Source organism: Mesocricetus auratus, unplaced genomic scaffold, assembly GCF_017639785.1.
Source record: "Mesocricetus auratus isolate SY011 unplaced genomic scaffold, BCM_Maur_2.0 Super-Scaffold_100004, whole genome shotgun sequence".
NCBI classification, from domain to species: domain Eukaryota; kingdom Metazoa; phylum Chordata; class Mammalia; order Rodentia; family Cricetidae; genus Mesocricetus; species Mesocricetus auratus.
Window position 1 is genome coordinate 45,292,431 of NW_024429189.1, and position 17,222 is coordinate 45,309,652.

General features: G+C 41.9%; 1 protein-coding gene across 18 annotated transcripts in view; it reads right to left on the bottom strand.

Annotated features, from left to right (window-relative positions):
* The window catches only part of Ttn (titin), a 273,546-nt gene that overhangs the window by 10,165 nt on the left and 246,159 nt on the right, over positions 1 to 17,222 (bottom strand). For all 18 annotated transcript variants that reach the window (XM_040745671.1, XM_040745672.1, XM_040745669.1 and 15 more), the window contains 24 exons: positions 16,852 to 17,157; positions 14,979 to 16,745; positions 14,379 to 14,672; positions 13,055 to 13,342; positions 12,641 to 12,940; positions 10,488 to 12,554; positions 10,078 to 10,380; positions 9,683 to 9,988; positions 9,295 to 9,585; positions 8,912 to 9,208; positions 8,480 to 8,785; positions 7,321 to 7,626; positions 6,954 to 7,235; positions 6,179 to 6,772; positions 5,778 to 6,065; positions 5,378 to 5,677; positions 4,620 to 4,922; positions 4,050 to 4,352; positions 3,363 to 3,947; positions 2,931 to 3,236; positions 2,518 to 2,817; positions 1,373 to 1,948; positions 984 to 1,289; positions 113 to 706 (listed from right to left, as the gene is read on the bottom strand). In XM_040745671.1, the coding sequence (XP_040601605.1) occupies positions 113 to 706; positions 984 to 1,289; positions 1,373 to 1,948; positions 2,518 to 2,817; positions 2,931 to 3,236; positions 3,363 to 3,947; positions 4,050 to 4,352; positions 4,620 to 4,922; positions 5,378 to 5,677; positions 5,778 to 6,065; positions 6,179 to 6,772; positions 6,954 to 7,235; positions 7,321 to 7,626; positions 8,480 to 8,785; positions 8,912 to 9,208; positions 9,295 to 9,585; positions 9,683 to 9,988; positions 10,078 to 10,380; positions 10,488 to 12,554; positions 12,641 to 12,940; positions 13,055 to 13,342; positions 14,379 to 14,672; positions 14,979 to 16,745; positions 16,852 to 17,157 (11,568 nt within the window). The remainder of the gene's footprint in view (positions 1 to 112; positions 707 to 983; positions 1,290 to 1,372; positions 1,949 to 2,517; positions 2,818 to 2,930; positions 3,237 to 3,362; positions 3,948 to 4,049; positions 4,353 to 4,619; positions 4,923 to 5,377; positions 5,678 to 5,777; positions 6,066 to 6,178; positions 6,773 to 6,953; positions 7,236 to 7,320; positions 7,627 to 8,479; positions 8,786 to 8,911; positions 9,209 to 9,294; positions 9,586 to 9,682; positions 9,989 to 10,077; positions 10,381 to 10,487; positions 12,555 to 12,640; positions 12,941 to 13,054; positions 13,343 to 14,378; positions 14,673 to 14,978; positions 16,746 to 16,851; positions 17,158 to 17,222) is intronic.

The window sequence follows — 17,222 nt, forward strand, 5'->3', positions numbered from 1 at the left end:
ATCAAGATAAAAGAACAAAGAACATGTTTTAGCAAGACTTAATAGTACTCAGCCCCACAAATTAACAATAGCTTGTCTAATACCAGACTGGTGTTCATAAGTTTGTTTTTACCTTCCACTTCCAAGGAGGCAGTGCCAGAAACGGATCCCCCTTGGTTGGTGGCTCTGACTTGGTAAACTGTGGCATCATCGTCAGTGACACTTGCAATGATGAGCTGGTGGTAGCCACCCTTAAATTCTTGAATTCTGTACTTGAGTCCATCTGCGATGATTTCTTTGCCCTGTCTGTACCATTTCACAATAGGCTTTGGATGACCAGTCACCTTACAGACCAAAGTGGCATTGCTCTGATACCGCACATTCAGGTTTCTCAGCTCCTCCTTGAAGTGTGGAGCCTGAATTGGTACATCAGATTTTGGAGTGACAGGTTCTGATATTTCACTCCATTCACTTTCTCCACCTAGGTTTTCACATTTTACACGGAACTCATATTCAAGACCTTCGATAAGGTTTTGCACAGAGAAGACGGTTTCTCGAATTTCTTCTGTTGTCACAGCAATCCACTTGTTTTGCTTCTTCTCACGCTTCTCAAGGTAGTAATTTCTGATCTTTGCACCTCCATCACTTGCAGGTGGCTTCCAAGCCACAACACAAGAATCTTTTGTGACAGCTGTGATGGTTGGCCTACCAGGAACACTTGGCTTTTCTATTAAAAAATAAAAGGAGTTGTCATGTTTAAAGTAGCTTTTTTTTTTAATTCCATTTTAAGTAAACAGTTACTCCAAAGTTTTATGCCACTACAAAGAAAGGGATAGGATATTCACATTCCCCTCTAAGATATAGAAACATCCAACTACAGTGAGAGAAAACCATTATACTTTATCTGGGTCTTCCCTTTCCTTCCATTTCAAACTTTATTTCTGCTCAAAAGAATTTAATGGGGACAAACTTTACCACATATCCTGAGACCAGGTTGTGCTTACCAAATGGACTCTTGATGATCACAATGGAGGCGACCTCTAGTGGCTCACTGATGCCAAAGGTGTTCTGTGCTGAGACCCGGAAATAATAGCCGGCATTTTCTGTGAGGTTCACAATTCTACAGGTTGTCACTGAGATGGCTGAAGACACTAATTGCCATTCAGCACCTTCCTTGGCCTCACATTTCTCCACCACGTAATTGGTGATCCAGGAGCCACCATCATCAGCAGGTGGCTTCCAGCTGATCACCACAGAATTCTTCAGTAGTGCTTCAATCACAATTGGTCCTGTAGGTTTGTCTGGTTTATCTGTTGAGAGAAGGTACATCATAGTGAGTCTCACAGCATGTTTCTTAATATCTTTGGAAAAAATGTTACCAAAAGCAAAATACCTTGTATTTCCACATCCAGAATGGCATCAACTGTCCCAAAGGCATTGCTGAGCTGAACCTTGTATTTCCCAGCATGAGTCTTACGCTGGACATTCTTCATGACAAGGTGAGTGTAGTGCTCAGTGTTTTCAATAGTAATGTTTTCTGAGTTTTGCAAAAGTTTCTGACCATGGAACCAAGTCATGGCCGGTACTGGCCGACCAATGTACATAACATGGAGCCGAAGTGTGGAACCCACGGCACCGTAATACTTCTCTTTCAGTGGGTAACCAGGGTGGAACTGTGGTGCTGCTTGCAGAAGCAGCTTACTGCTGGTTTCTACTTCTCCAACTTCATTTGTAGCTACACATGTATAAACACCTTCGTCTTCTTGTTCCTCTGTCATCACTGTTAGAGTATGTGTGCGCCCATCTGAAGACATTTTGTACTTCCGGCTTTGTATGAGCTCTTTACCAAACCGGTACCATTTAATGTCAGGGAGGGGCCTTCCAACTATCTGACATGAGAGTTGAGCGGCTTCACCTAATTTGGTGGTCACATCAGCCATTTCTTTGCGTACTCCTGGGGCTTCTCCAGCTGCACATGAGGAAAGATCATGTTAAATTCATTGTTACTACTGAATCTATGATCTGTTTATGTTATGTCAGCAGTGGATTAGTCTATTAACATTTAAGTAGATGCTATAATGTACACCAAAGAGCCCTTTAAGTTATTTTTCTAGGGTAAGATGGAAAATAGTGACTAAGTGAGAACATCATCCTACTGTATCATATTGTGACTTTTGTTTTTCTGGTTGGGAGGGCATTAAGGATGTAGCATGAGGTTTGGAGAGAATAAGAATTCTCAGGATAAGCTTATAGGATGTATGCTTGTTAACCTTCCAAATCTTGCTAAGAGGTAACAAAACCAAAAGTCTTATTGCAGCAGAGGGGGAAACTGTTGCAGAAAAATGTTACGTTCATTGTCCCTAACATCTCCTGCTGGCCTTTTATACTCAGGGTGGCTTCTGATTAGATTTATCAGCCATTCAATGTGTACACATCAAAGTGCTTGATTTAACTCCAGTGAAGCTTGTCAGTTTAACTTGGAATAGATGAACAGTTTTAACAGGTTTTGTTTCTAACAGAGAGCTTTAGGCTACTTACATGTTAGTTTCGTCTTTACAGACACAGCTGTTCTTCGGGGTCTGCTAAGCCCAGTTTCATTCTCAGCAAAGACCCTGAACTCGTATTCAGTGGCTTCTAACAACCCCCCAATGGTGAACTGCCTGTCCTTGATCCGCTCCTTGTTGCCCTTCTTCCAAGCACTGTCTCCAGACTGTCTATACTCAACCCAGTATCCAAGGATTTCTCTGCCACCGTCACATTCAGGTTTCTCCCACTGGAGAGTGACACTGTCTTTGGATATTGAAAGAATCTCAAGTTCTCCTGGTTGGCTTGGCTTGTCTGAAATATTTAAGATCATTGAGAAAAGAATTAGATTTACGGGTGGAAAAAAGCAGAGGCAAGACCTGGCCTGCTTCATTGGTTTTTATCCCTTTTGGGAACACTTTACTTACCAAAGGGATCTTTACAAACAACTGGTTCAGAAGCAGGGCTGGTCTCACTCAGGCCAACATCGTTCTGTGCGATGATACGGAATTGATATTCGGCATCAGGAACGAGGCCGGTGACAGTGTACATTGTGGTGGTTATCTGGGTTTTGTTGTGTCTGACCCACTTGTCAGTGGATGTTTCCTTGCGTTCAATGTAGTAGCCTGTGACTCGAGAGCCACCATCATCTTTAGGTCGGGACCAGGACAAGCTAACAGAACTTTTGGTCACATCAAGTACTTCAGGAGGATTGCTTGGAGGTTCTGGTGGGTCTATAAAAACAAGTGAAAAGTAGACATGGGTCAGAGTGCAATCTCAGTTCTTGTGAGCTGGTAGTTTTAAGAAATGTAAGCATAACAAATCAACTTTTATAATGTTGAGGTTGAAAAAGCACTTACTCAGTGGTGTTTTTGGTATGACCGGCTCCTCCGATTTCAAGGGTTTGCTTATACCAAACTGGTTTTCTGCTGAGACACGGAAATGGTATTCCACATTTTCTTTGAGGCCCTTTACCACCAGAGATGTGCCTCGGACTCTGGAGTCAATGGTATACCAGGCAGCCTTAGGTACTTCTCTTCTCTCAAGGATGTAGCCCAAGATGTCAGCACCACCATCGTCAGCAGGAGGTCTCCAGCTGACCCTTACAGAGCGAGCTTGTATTTCATCATATTCAAGTGGCCCTTCTGGAGTGTTGGGACTTCCTATCACCTTGACTTTGATGTAAACCGTCTTCTTTCCACATTTGTTCTCCAGAACCAAGTCATAAGTTCCAGAATCATCTCTGTCTGCTTCTTTTATCACAAGCTCAGTGTGTGTGTCAGATGTTGCAATCATGGCACGCTTACTAATATCTTGACCTTCCTTGGTCCATTTACATATTGGGAATGGCTTTCCTTTGATTGGTATGGTAAGTCTGATGACTCCACCTTGTCGAACAAAGACACCTTCCTGGTATCTTTCATCAAGTTCATAGTCAGGGTATTCTGAGGAAAAAGGAAGGATTACAATTTATTATTTTTTGAGTTGGGGAGTAGGAACAAGTCATATGGCAATTCCAGCAGCAAGTAAACTCTCAGGTATCTTACCAAGCATTTCTGTGACTTTGACTGTTCCTGGCACCTCAGCAGGTTCCCCAGGTCCACCAGCATTGCAAGCTAGGACACGGAATCTATATTCAGCGCCCTGAGGTAGGTGTGTTAGGGTGTACTCCCGAATCTTGGTTGGGGTGGTGTTACATTTGGTCCATTCACGTTGATCTACTTTTTGCATTTCGATCAAGTAACCTGTGACTTTAGACCCGCCTTCATCTTCTGGAACACTCCAGGCCAGGGAGACTGATGTCCTTGTTGTATCTGTAACTCTTGGATTTTGTGGCTTTCCTGGTGGGGCTGGGAAGAAAAGACAAAAAGTGTATTAACAAGAGTTGCTACAGAGTGATAAAAATTGACTGTGCAACCTAACAAATTCAGTGTGTTATTGAAATATTGTTAGCATTTTTGTTTTCTACATTTTTGAATTCTATATTCTGTAGTTTTGTTGTGGTAATTCCAAATTTGTATTTCTCAGAACTCATAGAACTGTATACTTCAGAAGGTTGAGTTTCACTTCATAAAAATTGTATGTCAATGAACTTGGCTTATGCCAAATATATTTACCAATTGGATCCATGGCAACGATGGGTTTGGAAGGACGACTTGGTTTTCCAGTCCCTCTTGCATTAATGGCTGTAACACGGTGTTCATATTCTAAGCCTTCAATAAGGCCAGTGGAGCGGTATCGTGTCATTGTCACTGGTACTTTATTCACACGGACCCATCGATCTGCTCTTACTTCTTTACGTTCCACAATATATCCAGTCACTTGGGAGCCACCATCATCTTCAGGTGGATACCAAGTAAGTGTCATGCCATCACGGGAGACGTCAAATATCTGTAATGTTTCTGGAGGTCCAGGGATACCTGTAGCAAGACAGAGAAAAATAAAATATGACAACACGAACAAAGATATCCTGTTTATGTACATTATACTTTCAGTTGGTATTTTAGAAGGTATGAAAGACAAATGGTCATTTTCCTAGCGCCTTCAATTGTGTTTTTTTTTCACTTTTTGCTGTATCTGGTTTTCTTCAATTTTATAAATATTAAGCATACATTTTATACTTTCTCTTATTGAATTACCCATAGTCCCTCCCTTGCATGCATTTTCTCTTCATCTCTATTTTTCTTAGATTCCCTTTTCTTTTTCATTTCTTCCAACCAAGTACAGAAGTTTAAAAATAAATCTACCACTGTTGAAAACTGCTTAGAAACCTTAGGAAAACCCAGGGGATAATTTTACAAGCTGTTTTTCTTCATATTGGGACTAAATTCAGAGTCAGATATAAGGGATGTGATGGAAGAGTCCAAGAACTTACTGATGCTGCTTCGGCATTCTATGACTTCAGACTGCAAGTAAGAGCCAATGCCAAAGCGGTTCGTTGCAGCCACCCGGAACACATATTCATTTCCTTCCGTGAGTCTGGTAAACTTAAATGTTGGTCTTGTCACTGATTCAGAAACTGGCAGCCACCCTGGGCGATGGGCATCACGTTGTTCTACTACATAGCCACTGAGTGGAGCACCACCATCCAGTTCAGGTGGTTCCCAGGATATAGTAACAGATGTGGCTTCAATTTCATCAATCTTGATGGGTCCAGTCGGTGGACCGGGCTTGTCTACAAAAGACAAAAAATTTGGAGATGAATTTTTACTTCAAATAAAAGCTGCTAGCTAACCATTAACAACTAAATTGGAATTTTGTCACACATAACTTACCAAGAATGATAACTTTAATGGTCTCTGAGGTAGTTCCAGTAACATTCTTCAATTCCAGTGTATATTCTCCAGTATCTCTTATGGTTGTTTCACGGATGGTTAGCTTGGTGACTTTAGTGTGGGTTTCAACTGTGACACGCTCTGATTCTCTCAGTTTAGAACCAGCAAAGAACCAAGAAGCAGCAGGAGGCGGACGGCCAGCAATAGGTATCACCAGCTCAATTGGTCTGCCAGCTGGGACATGGATGGTCTTTTGAGGCATTGTAGAAAGATCAATTGTTGGCAACACTGTGAGAAAGGAAAATAGGCATTTATGTTTATATACGATTTCTGAGGATGGAGTGTCTTGAATCCTTAATGTTTTCATTTATTTTACTATCATATGGACATTCAGTACCTACCTCTGAGGTCTTGTACAGTCACAGCTGTGACGATCTCTCTTGGTTCTGACACACCTTTCTGATTTTGTGCCCTCACTCTAAACAAGTACTGTTCACCTTCATTCAAGGAAATAACAGTGTGCTCTAAGATGGTAGGTTTCAAAGTGACAACTTTCATCCATCTCTCTGTGCCAGCTTTGCAGGCCTCAAGAACATATCCAGTGAGTCGGCTTCCACCATCATAGAGTGGTTTTTCCCAGGCCAGGGTGACGGTAGATTTGGTGACATCAACCACTTCTAGTTTTGTGGGCACCAAAGGTACTTCTGAGATCAGAACTGCATCTGATGTTTCACAGGGCTCTCCAATGCCATAGATGTTTTCCGGAAGCACTCTAAAGTAGTACATGGTTCCTTCTACGAGTCCAGATATTCGGTAAAGAGTCTTGCTGCATTTAGTGGTTACTGTTTTGAATGCTCTCATGGCAGCTTCTCGCTTCTCAATAATGTAGTTGTTGACTGGAGCACCACCATCAATTGTAGGGATTTCCCAAGTGATGGTCACAGAATCTCTTGAAACTTCCTTAATATTCACTGAAGGACAGGGACCAGGAGTATCTAGAAAAAAAAGGTTAGAAGGGAAGATTCTTATTTACTCTTCATTGTTTGATACTTTTTTTGTTATAGAAAAATATAATCAATGTAATTCTCTTCTAGTGAGATAATCAATAATAGGTCAAGGTGCACCTTTTGGTGGTCTCTACTAGCAGCTCAGTTCAATGTTAGGAAAACTACTTACCATAGACTTTAACAAGGATCGTTGCTGATTTCTTGCCAGATTGGTTTTCAGCTTCAATTGTGTATTTTCCAGCATCATACCGATTAACTTTGTCCACGATGAGTAAAGAATAGCTCTCCGTGTTGTCAATAATTGCCCGATTTGCAAGGTCAATGCCTTTCTTGCTCCATGTGATGACAGGAGATGGTCTTCCAGATACAGACACCATCAGACGCAATGAAGCTCCAGCCCTGACAGTCACGGTCTTCTTCAGATCATCTGCAAGCTCAAGATCTGGTATTTCTGGAAAATAAATATGAAAACGTAATTAATTCATGAACAGATGGGATGAGAAGATAATTCATGTAAAAGTTTCTATGTTAAATACCTAGTCTTTCCACGGGCTCGATTTCAGCAATTGCTTCACTGTATTCACTCATACCCTTCACATTCACAGCAGCAACCCTGAAGGAGTATTTCTGGCCTGTTTTAAGGTCTGGCACAGTAAATTCGTTGTTCCTTAGTGTGGCATTTGTATGCACTCGGCACCATTGATCAGTGTCCTTTTCTTGCATTTCCAGGACATACCCTATGATGTCAGCACCACCATCATACATGGGCTTGGTCCATGCCAAGCTAATACTGCGCTTGGTGGTATCCACAACTCTTGGAGTGGAAGGTGGTCCAGGGGTGTCTGAAATTTAAAAGTGAGATATAGGCATTGCACAATTAAGGAAGAGTTGGAAATTACAGTGTGTTTTCAAGATTCATAGAGGCATTTAAGGCTTACCAAGACCCTTTAGGGTTTTAATTTTTTGAATACTCTAGGACAAGACTTACACTACATTATCACAAATTATTTCAAGATTTAGTTACTCTGGGGATACATCTATTTCTTTAACTTTGACTAGCAATGGTGGTACATTCTCTCTTAGCTCAGTTCTTTTCGTAGCTTGTTCTCAGGGAATTCTCTTCAGTTGCTCTTCTTTCACTGGGCTAATATCACCTGGCACCTCTGTATTTCTAATGAATACAGGAATCTAGTGGTCTTTTCCTTCTTCTGTCCCGTTGACTTACTCCTTTTAGCTCTTCTCAAACTCTATTAAAATCTGTATGTTATTTCTAAAGGCCATATAATAATTATTTTTGTTAGTAATGCTATAATAACAGGGACTTTATGCTTCCCTAAACCTCTTCTCAAAAAGGACTTTGCTATTTTCCTTATTGATACTTATCAGTAGAACTTATTTTTTCATTCTCCTAGAAAACTTAACAATATATACCTCTCATATTGGTAATAGAACAATTTGTTGCTCTTTATAAACCAGACAAATACTGCAGCAGTTTTCAGCAATGATAACTGCTACCACTAATATAAGTAGCAGTTAAAATGCTATATATCTATTTTAAGATCATAGTCATAAGAAAATCTATACTAGGTTTATGATTTTCATAAATTCTGAAGTTCCTGGCGATACCACATTGGAAGATATTTGGTACATGGTTTTGGCTGGCACTGGGTTAACTGTCTGATTCTTAGGACTCACATGATGGCTCTCTGCATGAGATGAAATTGGAAGCTTCACTGGGTTCGCTGTTACCAGCAGCGTTCACTGCAGTCACCCGGAACTGATAATCACAACCTTCCATCAGGCTGGTCACCTTCAGCCTGGTATCATATACCACGTAGTCTTTGTTGACACGTGTCCAGCGCAAGCTCTTCTTCTCACGTTTGTCTACTAGGTAGTTGCTGATTTCATTGCCACCATCAGATTCGGGCTTTGTCCACTGAATAATGATGTGCTCTTTGCCAGCCCCAACTTCTTCTGGTATGCCAGGTTGTGATGGAATTGCTGTTTGTATTTAATGCAAATAAGAACGGTCAGAATTGTACAAAATCACTGTGAGTGTGACTACCTTTGTTTATCGATCCATTAACATTTTAATCACCAGAGCTGTTTTAAGAAATTAATACTCACTGAAAGAATTTCTGGCCACAATCGGCTCTGACTCAACGGGAACACCAAGGCCGTATTTGTTCACTGCCCTCACTCGGAAGGTGTATTCATTGTTCTTGATGAGTCTGGTAACCACGTAGGATGCAGTTAGGCACTCCCCTTCAACAATCACCCAGTTAAGCCTGCTAGTCTCCCGTCTCTCTACAATGTAGTGAGTTATTTCTGCTCCTCCGTCTTCCTGAGGAAGGCTCCAGGCTAGTGTGCACTTCTCCTCGGTTACTCTGCTGACAGTGAGATTTCCACACGGGCCAGGGGAATCTGAAACAGGCAGGGGGACAAGTCGTGACGAACAGCACCCTTGAAAGTTCTCTACTATCAAAAGCATGCGCCTTTGATATACTTACCAAGAACTTTGACCATGACAGACACAGACTTGGTGCCACTGGCATTCTTTACTGTCAGTGTGTATTTTCCGCTGTCACCTCTGTCGCAGTATTTGATCACAGCAGTTGCCCGCTTGCCAGTGTACTGCAGAGACACCTTTTCACAGAGGTCCAGTTCCTTGTCTCCTTTGGTCCAGATGATTTTGGGTTCAGGTTTGCCACCAACAGCAGCATCTAGAACAAGATCTGAACCTGCTCTGATGGTCACCAGATCACCTTGTAACCTGGCGTCTAATTCAGCTTTGGGCGGAGCTGTTAACAGGCAAAACAGATATGAATGAGTGTCAGACAGTTCAGACATCCACTTAAGTGTAGTAAGCTAAAAGGAAAAACACTGACTGTCCCTTACCATATTCATCTCGGCAAGTGACAGGGCCTGTAGATTCAGAGCCTTTGCTAATTACACCTGCTGCGTTCTTGGCCAAGACACGGAATTCATAAGTGTCCCCTTCACTGAGAGCGGTCACAGTGAAGAAATTATCAGAGACAATAGTATAGTTGCACTTCAGCCAGCGACCATCTCCAACCTCACTGACTGGCTTCCGTTCTATGATGTAGCCCACAACTTTGCTGCCTCCATCATATACTGGGGCAGACCAAATTAGAGACACTGTTGATCTTGTGACATCTGTCACTTCTGGTCTACCTGGTGGATCTAGAAGGGATACAAAATAAGGTTTAGAACTACAACTAAATCCAAATCAAGGAATAGTAACAAATACACCTTTAGGATTTTAGACATACCAACTGGGTTTTGAGCCATGATTGGTCTTGAAGCTTCACTGGCCTTGCTGACACCTGCAGCATTAAGTGCATATGTTCTGAACTGATACTCTAGTCCTTCTACTAAGCCCGTCACTTTGTAGTTGCACTCCAAACACGGCACTTTGTTTTCTTTCACCCAAAGAATGGTATTACGTTCTTTCTTCTCAACCCAATAACCAACAATTTTACTGCCACCATCATGGTAAGGTTCTTCCCAGCGAATTGACATGGCATTGGCAGACACATAGTAGACTTCAGGTCTGGTCGGAGCACTGGGTGGAACTAAATATAGACAGGAACATGTAAGAATATGGTTTTTACAAAATTCAGTGGAAATATTTAAAAATATTTTTAAACAGACTTTGAAATTTGGGTTTTGTTTTTCTTACCAAATGGGTGTTCAGCAACAATTGGTGCTGATTCCAGAGGCTTGCTGACCCCAAATCTGTTCTCCGAACTGACCCGGAAACAGTATTCTTTGTATTTTGTGAGGTGAGTGACTTTAATCTGAGTGCGCTTCACACTGGAGTTGACAAGCTGCCAGGCTGTTGTACCCGACTCACGCTTTTCAACTATGTAATTGGTAATGTCAGTGCCGCCATCGTCTTTGGGTTCAGTCCATGACAGGACACACGACTCAGCCGAGACAGATGATACCTCAATGGGACCAGTTACTGGCCCTGGCCTTCCAATGACCACAACTGTGATAGTGAATGTTTTAACACCAGCTGTGTTTTCCAGGGTCAGGAAGTATCTGCCAGAGTCACCTCTCATGCTGTCCTTTACAGTCAGGGTGGTCCTGTCTTTGGTTGTTGTGATGCTCATTCGATCTGTCTCCTTGAGTCTCATTTCTTCTAGTTTCCATGTTACTTTGGGGGCAGGACGACCACTGATTGGCACGTCAATGGTAAATGGGCTTCCAGCCTTGCAAGTTATGAGCTGATTGGTGATTCCAGTGAGATCAGCAGTGGGCTCAATTTGAGGCTCTTTGATGATGACAGATGAGAAGGCTTCTCTGGGTTCACTATAGCCGGCATCGTTCTTGGCTTTCACTCGGAATTCATATTCAGTGTTCTCAACGAGGCGCTCCACTGTGAAAGTCAGCTGTTTGGTGTGGCCAGCTTCAACCCAGAAGTCAGATCCCTTTTGTCTCATTTCCAGCAAGTAGCTAGTGATGCGACTACCTCCATCGTGGTCAGGTTTAAGCCAAGCCAAGACTGCAGAGGATTTGCTAGTGTCCACAACATCAAGTCTCCTAGGCGGGGCAGGCTGTTCTGTGGCTACAATTGGTTCTGGCATTTCATAGGGTTCACCAACGCCATACTCATTTTCAGCAGAAACACGGAAATAGTATGGCACACCTTCTGTCAGATCACTGACCTTAAGGATCTGGCGAGTACATTTTTCACTGACAACCTGCCAGCTACGGCGACTCGCTTCTCGTTTCTCTACCACATAGTGATGGATTCGCGCACCGCCATCAAGGAGAGGGGCATCCCACATCAATGTAGCAGATCCCCGGGTCACATCTTTGAAGGTAATTGGACCAGGTGGTCCTGGAGAGTCTAGCACCTTCACGGTGAATGTTATGGATTTTCTACCACTGTTGTTTTCCACTGTGAGTGTGTATTTCCCTGCATCATTTCTGTTGCAGTTTTCCACAGTGAGGGTGCTGAAGGAATCTGTTGTGTGGATATCAGCCCGAATGCTAAGGTTAGAGTCAGGCTTGCTCCATACTGCTGTAGGAGTAGGTCTTCCCTGGTAGGCAATGAAGAGGCGAATGCTAGCTCCTGCTCTAACAATGTGAGTCTGCTTGAAGTTTGCATCAATGTCTAACTCAGGAGCAGATAACCGATCAACTGCTTTTATTGTACCGGTTACCTCACAGCTGTCTCCTTTCCCAGCGCCATTGATAGCACTAACGCGGAATTTGTATTCTTCGCCTGCCTGTAGATCAGTGACTGTGTACCTTGTTTTCACACATGGCTCCGTGTTTACTTTGTGCCAGTCCCCTAAGTCAGCTTTGCACATTTCTATTATGTACCCAATTATTTCCATCCCTCCATCAAAGACTGGCCTGGCCCATTCTAAGCTCACAGTTGTCTTTGATGTGTCTGTCACTTTGACCACTGCAGGGGCGCTTGGTGGGTTAACAGGCTGTCTACATTTGATTAGTCTTGAGATTCCGCTTGCTGGTCCGACGCCTGCAGCATTTTCAGCCATGACATGGAATTCATACTCGTTGCCTTCTACCAGACCAGTGACTTTGAATCTCGTCTCAGAGATTGGTCGTTTGCTGATCACTTTTACCCATCTTGTGCTTTTCTTTTCTCTTCTTTCAAGGATGTAGTGTTGAATCTCATTGCCACCATCTGATTCTGGCCTGGTCCAAGTCAGGGTAATGCTATTGCCTGTTACATTACTGGGTTCTGGAATTCCAGGGGCATCTGGAACAGCTGTAAAAGGGGAAAATCAGTTAGATTTATTTGCTTAGAAAGTTAGTCTTATGACATGACACCATTTAGTAGAACTGGAAACTTACTGTATTGTATTTGAGCAACCACAGGGTCAGACTCTAATGGCCTGCCAACACCAAACTTGTTCACTGCAGAAACACGGAACTGATATTCATTGCCAGCTATGAGCTTAATGGCAGTGTAACTGAGGGCTTCGCAGTTATCCTCAATTAATGCCCAAGCAAGTCTGCTGGTTTCACGTTTTTCAATGATGTAGTGTGTGACAGGAGCACAGCCATCATTGAGTGGCGCATCCCACCACAAGGTCATCTTCTCACCAGTGATATTAGTGAATCTTATTGGCCCAACCACTTTTCCTGGTGTATCTGTAAAAACAAAGTTTTAAGAATTATTTCCTTTTTTTTCCTTGTCCATTAAAGTATAATTAACCATATCCCTAATACAAGTTCAATAAGTCATACTGAATTATTTTAAAATACCTTGCACTTTCACTGTGACTTCTGCTTTTGTGGAACCAGATACATTTTTGGCTTCCACTGTATAAACACCACGATGATCTCGGGTTGCATCTCTAACAAAGAGGCTGGTAGAGCCAAGAACATCAGTTATTTCTATGTTCATTCTCCTCTCAATTTCGACTCCATCTTTGAACCAAGTTACTCGTGGTACTGGTCGCCCTTGGACCAAAGCTTTGATTCTAAGGCTGTCTCCAGACTTAATAACAAGACCATCAAAGTACTCAGGGCCAAACTCTACTGTTGGTGGAACTGTAAAGGAACAAAAATATTACTTATTAATTTGACTTAATAAAGACAAACGCAAACATAGTTTTCATGAGAACCACATAAAGCCTGGGAAAGTGATCATTTCCATGCCATCAAAGGCCAGTTTGAAAATAGGAGTAATGATTGAGAGTTTCAACTATAGGATTAAACATTTCTCCACTATTAAATTATTCCCATTGTTACTCCTCCTAGCATGGATTTACTTTGCATTGCTCTATGTAGAAAGAGAACTGAAACACTTGCCAGTCTTTACTTCCTAATAGTGTTACAAATACAAGCTAGTCCCTGGGAGAAGCCACTAGCTTCACAGAAAGCAGGTAATGATTATATTGCTTCATATATATTTCTTTTGAATAACTAGTACAGATAGGCAGCTATTCCTAGGAACTGTTTAATTTACAACTATTATTAAAACTACAAGCCTAAAAACTCATTCCCACCTGCTTAATATTTACATGGAAATGGTGTAAAATAATTTACACAGTGGTAAGTAAAAAAGGACTTAATTTATCTACTGTTGTGGGATAATCTTTTTGTACACTGTGAAGGAGTGTCTTTGCCAAGGTGCTTTCTGATTGGTTTAATGAAGAGCTGAATGGCCAATAACTAGGCAGGAGAGGATAGGTGGCATTTCCTGGGAGAGAGAGGAAGAAGAAAAGGAGTCTAGATACATGGATTTTGGCATCAGACTGGGAGCAAGTTGGACATGCCATAATGAGGAAAGGTAAAATTCAAATGACAAAACATAGTTATAAGAACTAGCTGGGGAAAAAGCCTAAGCCAAAGTCCAAGCTTCCATTCAAAATTAACATTGTCTCTATGTCGTTATTGGGGAGCTGGCAGTCCCACAAAGGAAAGTCAAGCTACATTTGAGAAAGGTTGCTACAATCCACATGGCAGCTTTAACTAATCTATAGAAAAACACCTCTGTCCCCTTTTACAAACCAGAAGCCAAAAACACTTTTTTTAAAAGTGTGAACACTCTTTTTCACAGTGGAAGTAAGTTGGAATTGCTTACCATTTTCATCTCTTGTCATGATGAGACCGGAAGATTGTGAGGGAGGGCTTATAGTTCCAACAGCATTTCTTGCAATTATTCGGAACTCATATCGATCCCCAGGACTAAGTCCTGTTACAGTGTACTGACATTCACTGACATCAGTGAAGTTGCATCGAACCCAGCGATCATTTCCTTGTCGTTTCTCAATGCTGTAGGCCACTATCTTACTTCCTCCATCACGCAATGGTGGGTTCCATTTAAGTGTGATGGTTTCCCGGGTGACATCAATGTAATCAGGAGTGCCAGGTGGGTCTGAAGAATCACAGGGAAGTTAAATACAATCTTATGTCTGTAATCATTCTTTAATACCAATAAAATACTACAACATGGATAAACCTTGCAGCCACATTTGCATTACTAAGTTCAACTTTCTGCTTCATGGTCTTTCAAAGAATCTTAAATTACTTTATTAGACTGAGTTAAAATCACCCCTCTGGCTTTACATGACAAGAAGATAGAACCAAGATGGTGACTTCTGAAAGACAAGCAGTGTTTGATGTATTTGTTGTCAATATATTTGGTTGCTCACTTAAATATATTTTAATAACAGTTACTTACCTACTGGAGACACAGCTAATGTAAACTTGCTTGGGTCACTAGGTGAGCTTAGACCAGCAGAATTCTCAGCATATACACGGAATTGGTAGTCCAGTCCCTCTATTAAGCCAGTAGCTCTATATTCTCTTCCAGATATTGGTGATGTGTTAACCCTTTGCCAGAGGATGCTGTTTCTTTCTTTCCTTTCAACATGGAATCCAGTAACTTCTGAACCACCATCATAAACTGGTGCATCCCAAGTTAGTGACATGCCATCTGAGGTCACATTGTATATTACTGGCTTTCCTGGGGGGCCAGGAATCCTGAATTGGTGTTTTGCCACGATAATATTTGAGACAAGTGGCTCACTAACTCCGTATCTATTTTCTGCTCTAACTCTAAACTGGTATTCAGAATCTTTGACCAGATTGGAAACTTTGAAAGTTGTTCTGGAAACACTTGAACACACCATCTTCCAATTAGTCTGTGAAGCTTCTCGCTTCTCAATGCTGTAACAAGTAATTTCTCCTCCTCCATCATCTTCAGGTATGTCCCATGACATGATGGCACTGTCGGCCTTGATTTCATCAAATCGAATGGGTCCTTTGGGCTTTGATGGTGGGCCAAGGGTGATGACTGTAATGGGAAATGAGTTTCTACATACTGCATTATCAAGAATAACAGTATATTTCCCTCCATTCTCCTTCTTTACATTCTTAATACTCAAGGTAATTTTGTTTTCTGTTTTACTGAAACGAACATATTCACTTTCTTTCAATGGCAAACCATCTTTCAGCCAACTGATGGATGGCTTGGGTTTTCCTTTATAAGGTAACTCAAGATGTACATTATGTCCAATTCTCACAGATATCTGTGCCCCAGGGATTTCTGACAAGTCAACTTCAGGTGTAATTACAAGCTCTTTCACTGTAAGTGGGCCAATAGTAACAGGGTCGCTCTGTCCTTTCTCATTTCTAGCAGACACTCGGAATTCTAAGACTGATTGCTCTTTAAGTTGTCCAATCTCAATTTCACAGGTCTTACTGATGCCAGCATGTGACCATGCTTGTTCACCTTTGCCTTTCCTTTCCACAACATAGTCTGTGATGATGCTTCCACCATCGAAGTCAGGTTTGGTCCAGCTCAGGACAACAGATGTCTTTGTAGAATCTTTCATTGAGAGATCACGGATAGGTGCTGGTACCTCAGCAGCCTTCACAGGCTCTGTAGTGTCACAGGGCTCACCAATTCCAATTTCATTTTCTGCAAGAACTCTGAAGAAGAATGGAGTTTTCTCTGATAAGTCTGTTACCTTAAAGGATGTGCCAGAACACTTGTGTGTCACAACAGACCATGTTCTCTTCGTGGCATCTCTCTTTTCAATGACGTAATTAAGAATGGGAGACCCTCCATCAATGAGAGGAGGATCCCATAGCAACGTGACTGTGCCCAGGGAAACATGTTTCACTTGTAACTTCTGGCAGGCAGCTGGGGTATCCAGTACTTTAACACTCACAGTGGACGACTTTGGTTGTCCCACTCCATTTTCTATTGTCAGGATGTATTTTCCTGTGTCATTGCGAGTAACTTGAGGAATAACAAGCAAGGAAGATGAATCAGTGTTTTGGATGTTGTATCTGGCATCGCTGCTAAGATTTTTCTCATCTTTCCTCCAGGTGACAGTAGGCGGAGGTCTGCCTTTAAAGGGAATCAATATTTGCACATCTTCACCAGCTTTAGCTATGACAGATGTTCTGAGAGCCACATCTAGGTCGATTTCTGGTTCCTCTGTAGACATAAAATGAACATTTACAGTGATTTTTAAAGGAAAATGAGTCTTTGTCTAGAACTTATAAATAAGACAACAAAGCATTATCACAGTGGTTGTACATACCAAGGATGTCTTTAGCCTGTACAGGTTCAGTCATTGTTATAGGCTCTCCTTGGCCAGCGCAATTGACTGCTGATACTTGGAAATAGTAATTGACTCCAGGTTTCAGATTAGATACCACATATTCTGTAGTTCTGACCTCTCCCTTGGTAGAGACAATAGTCCATTCCTCCTCCTCTCCTTGTCTCATCTCAACAACATATCCAGTAACATCGCTGCCCCCATCATAGACAGGTTTACTCCAGCCAAGAGTGATGGATGATTTAGTTGAATCTGCAATTCTTATCTTGGCAGGTGGGCCTGGAGGATCTGGAATGGCCATTTACAATGTAGTGATTACACAGTAATCTGCAATTCGGCCACACAAGTGAAGA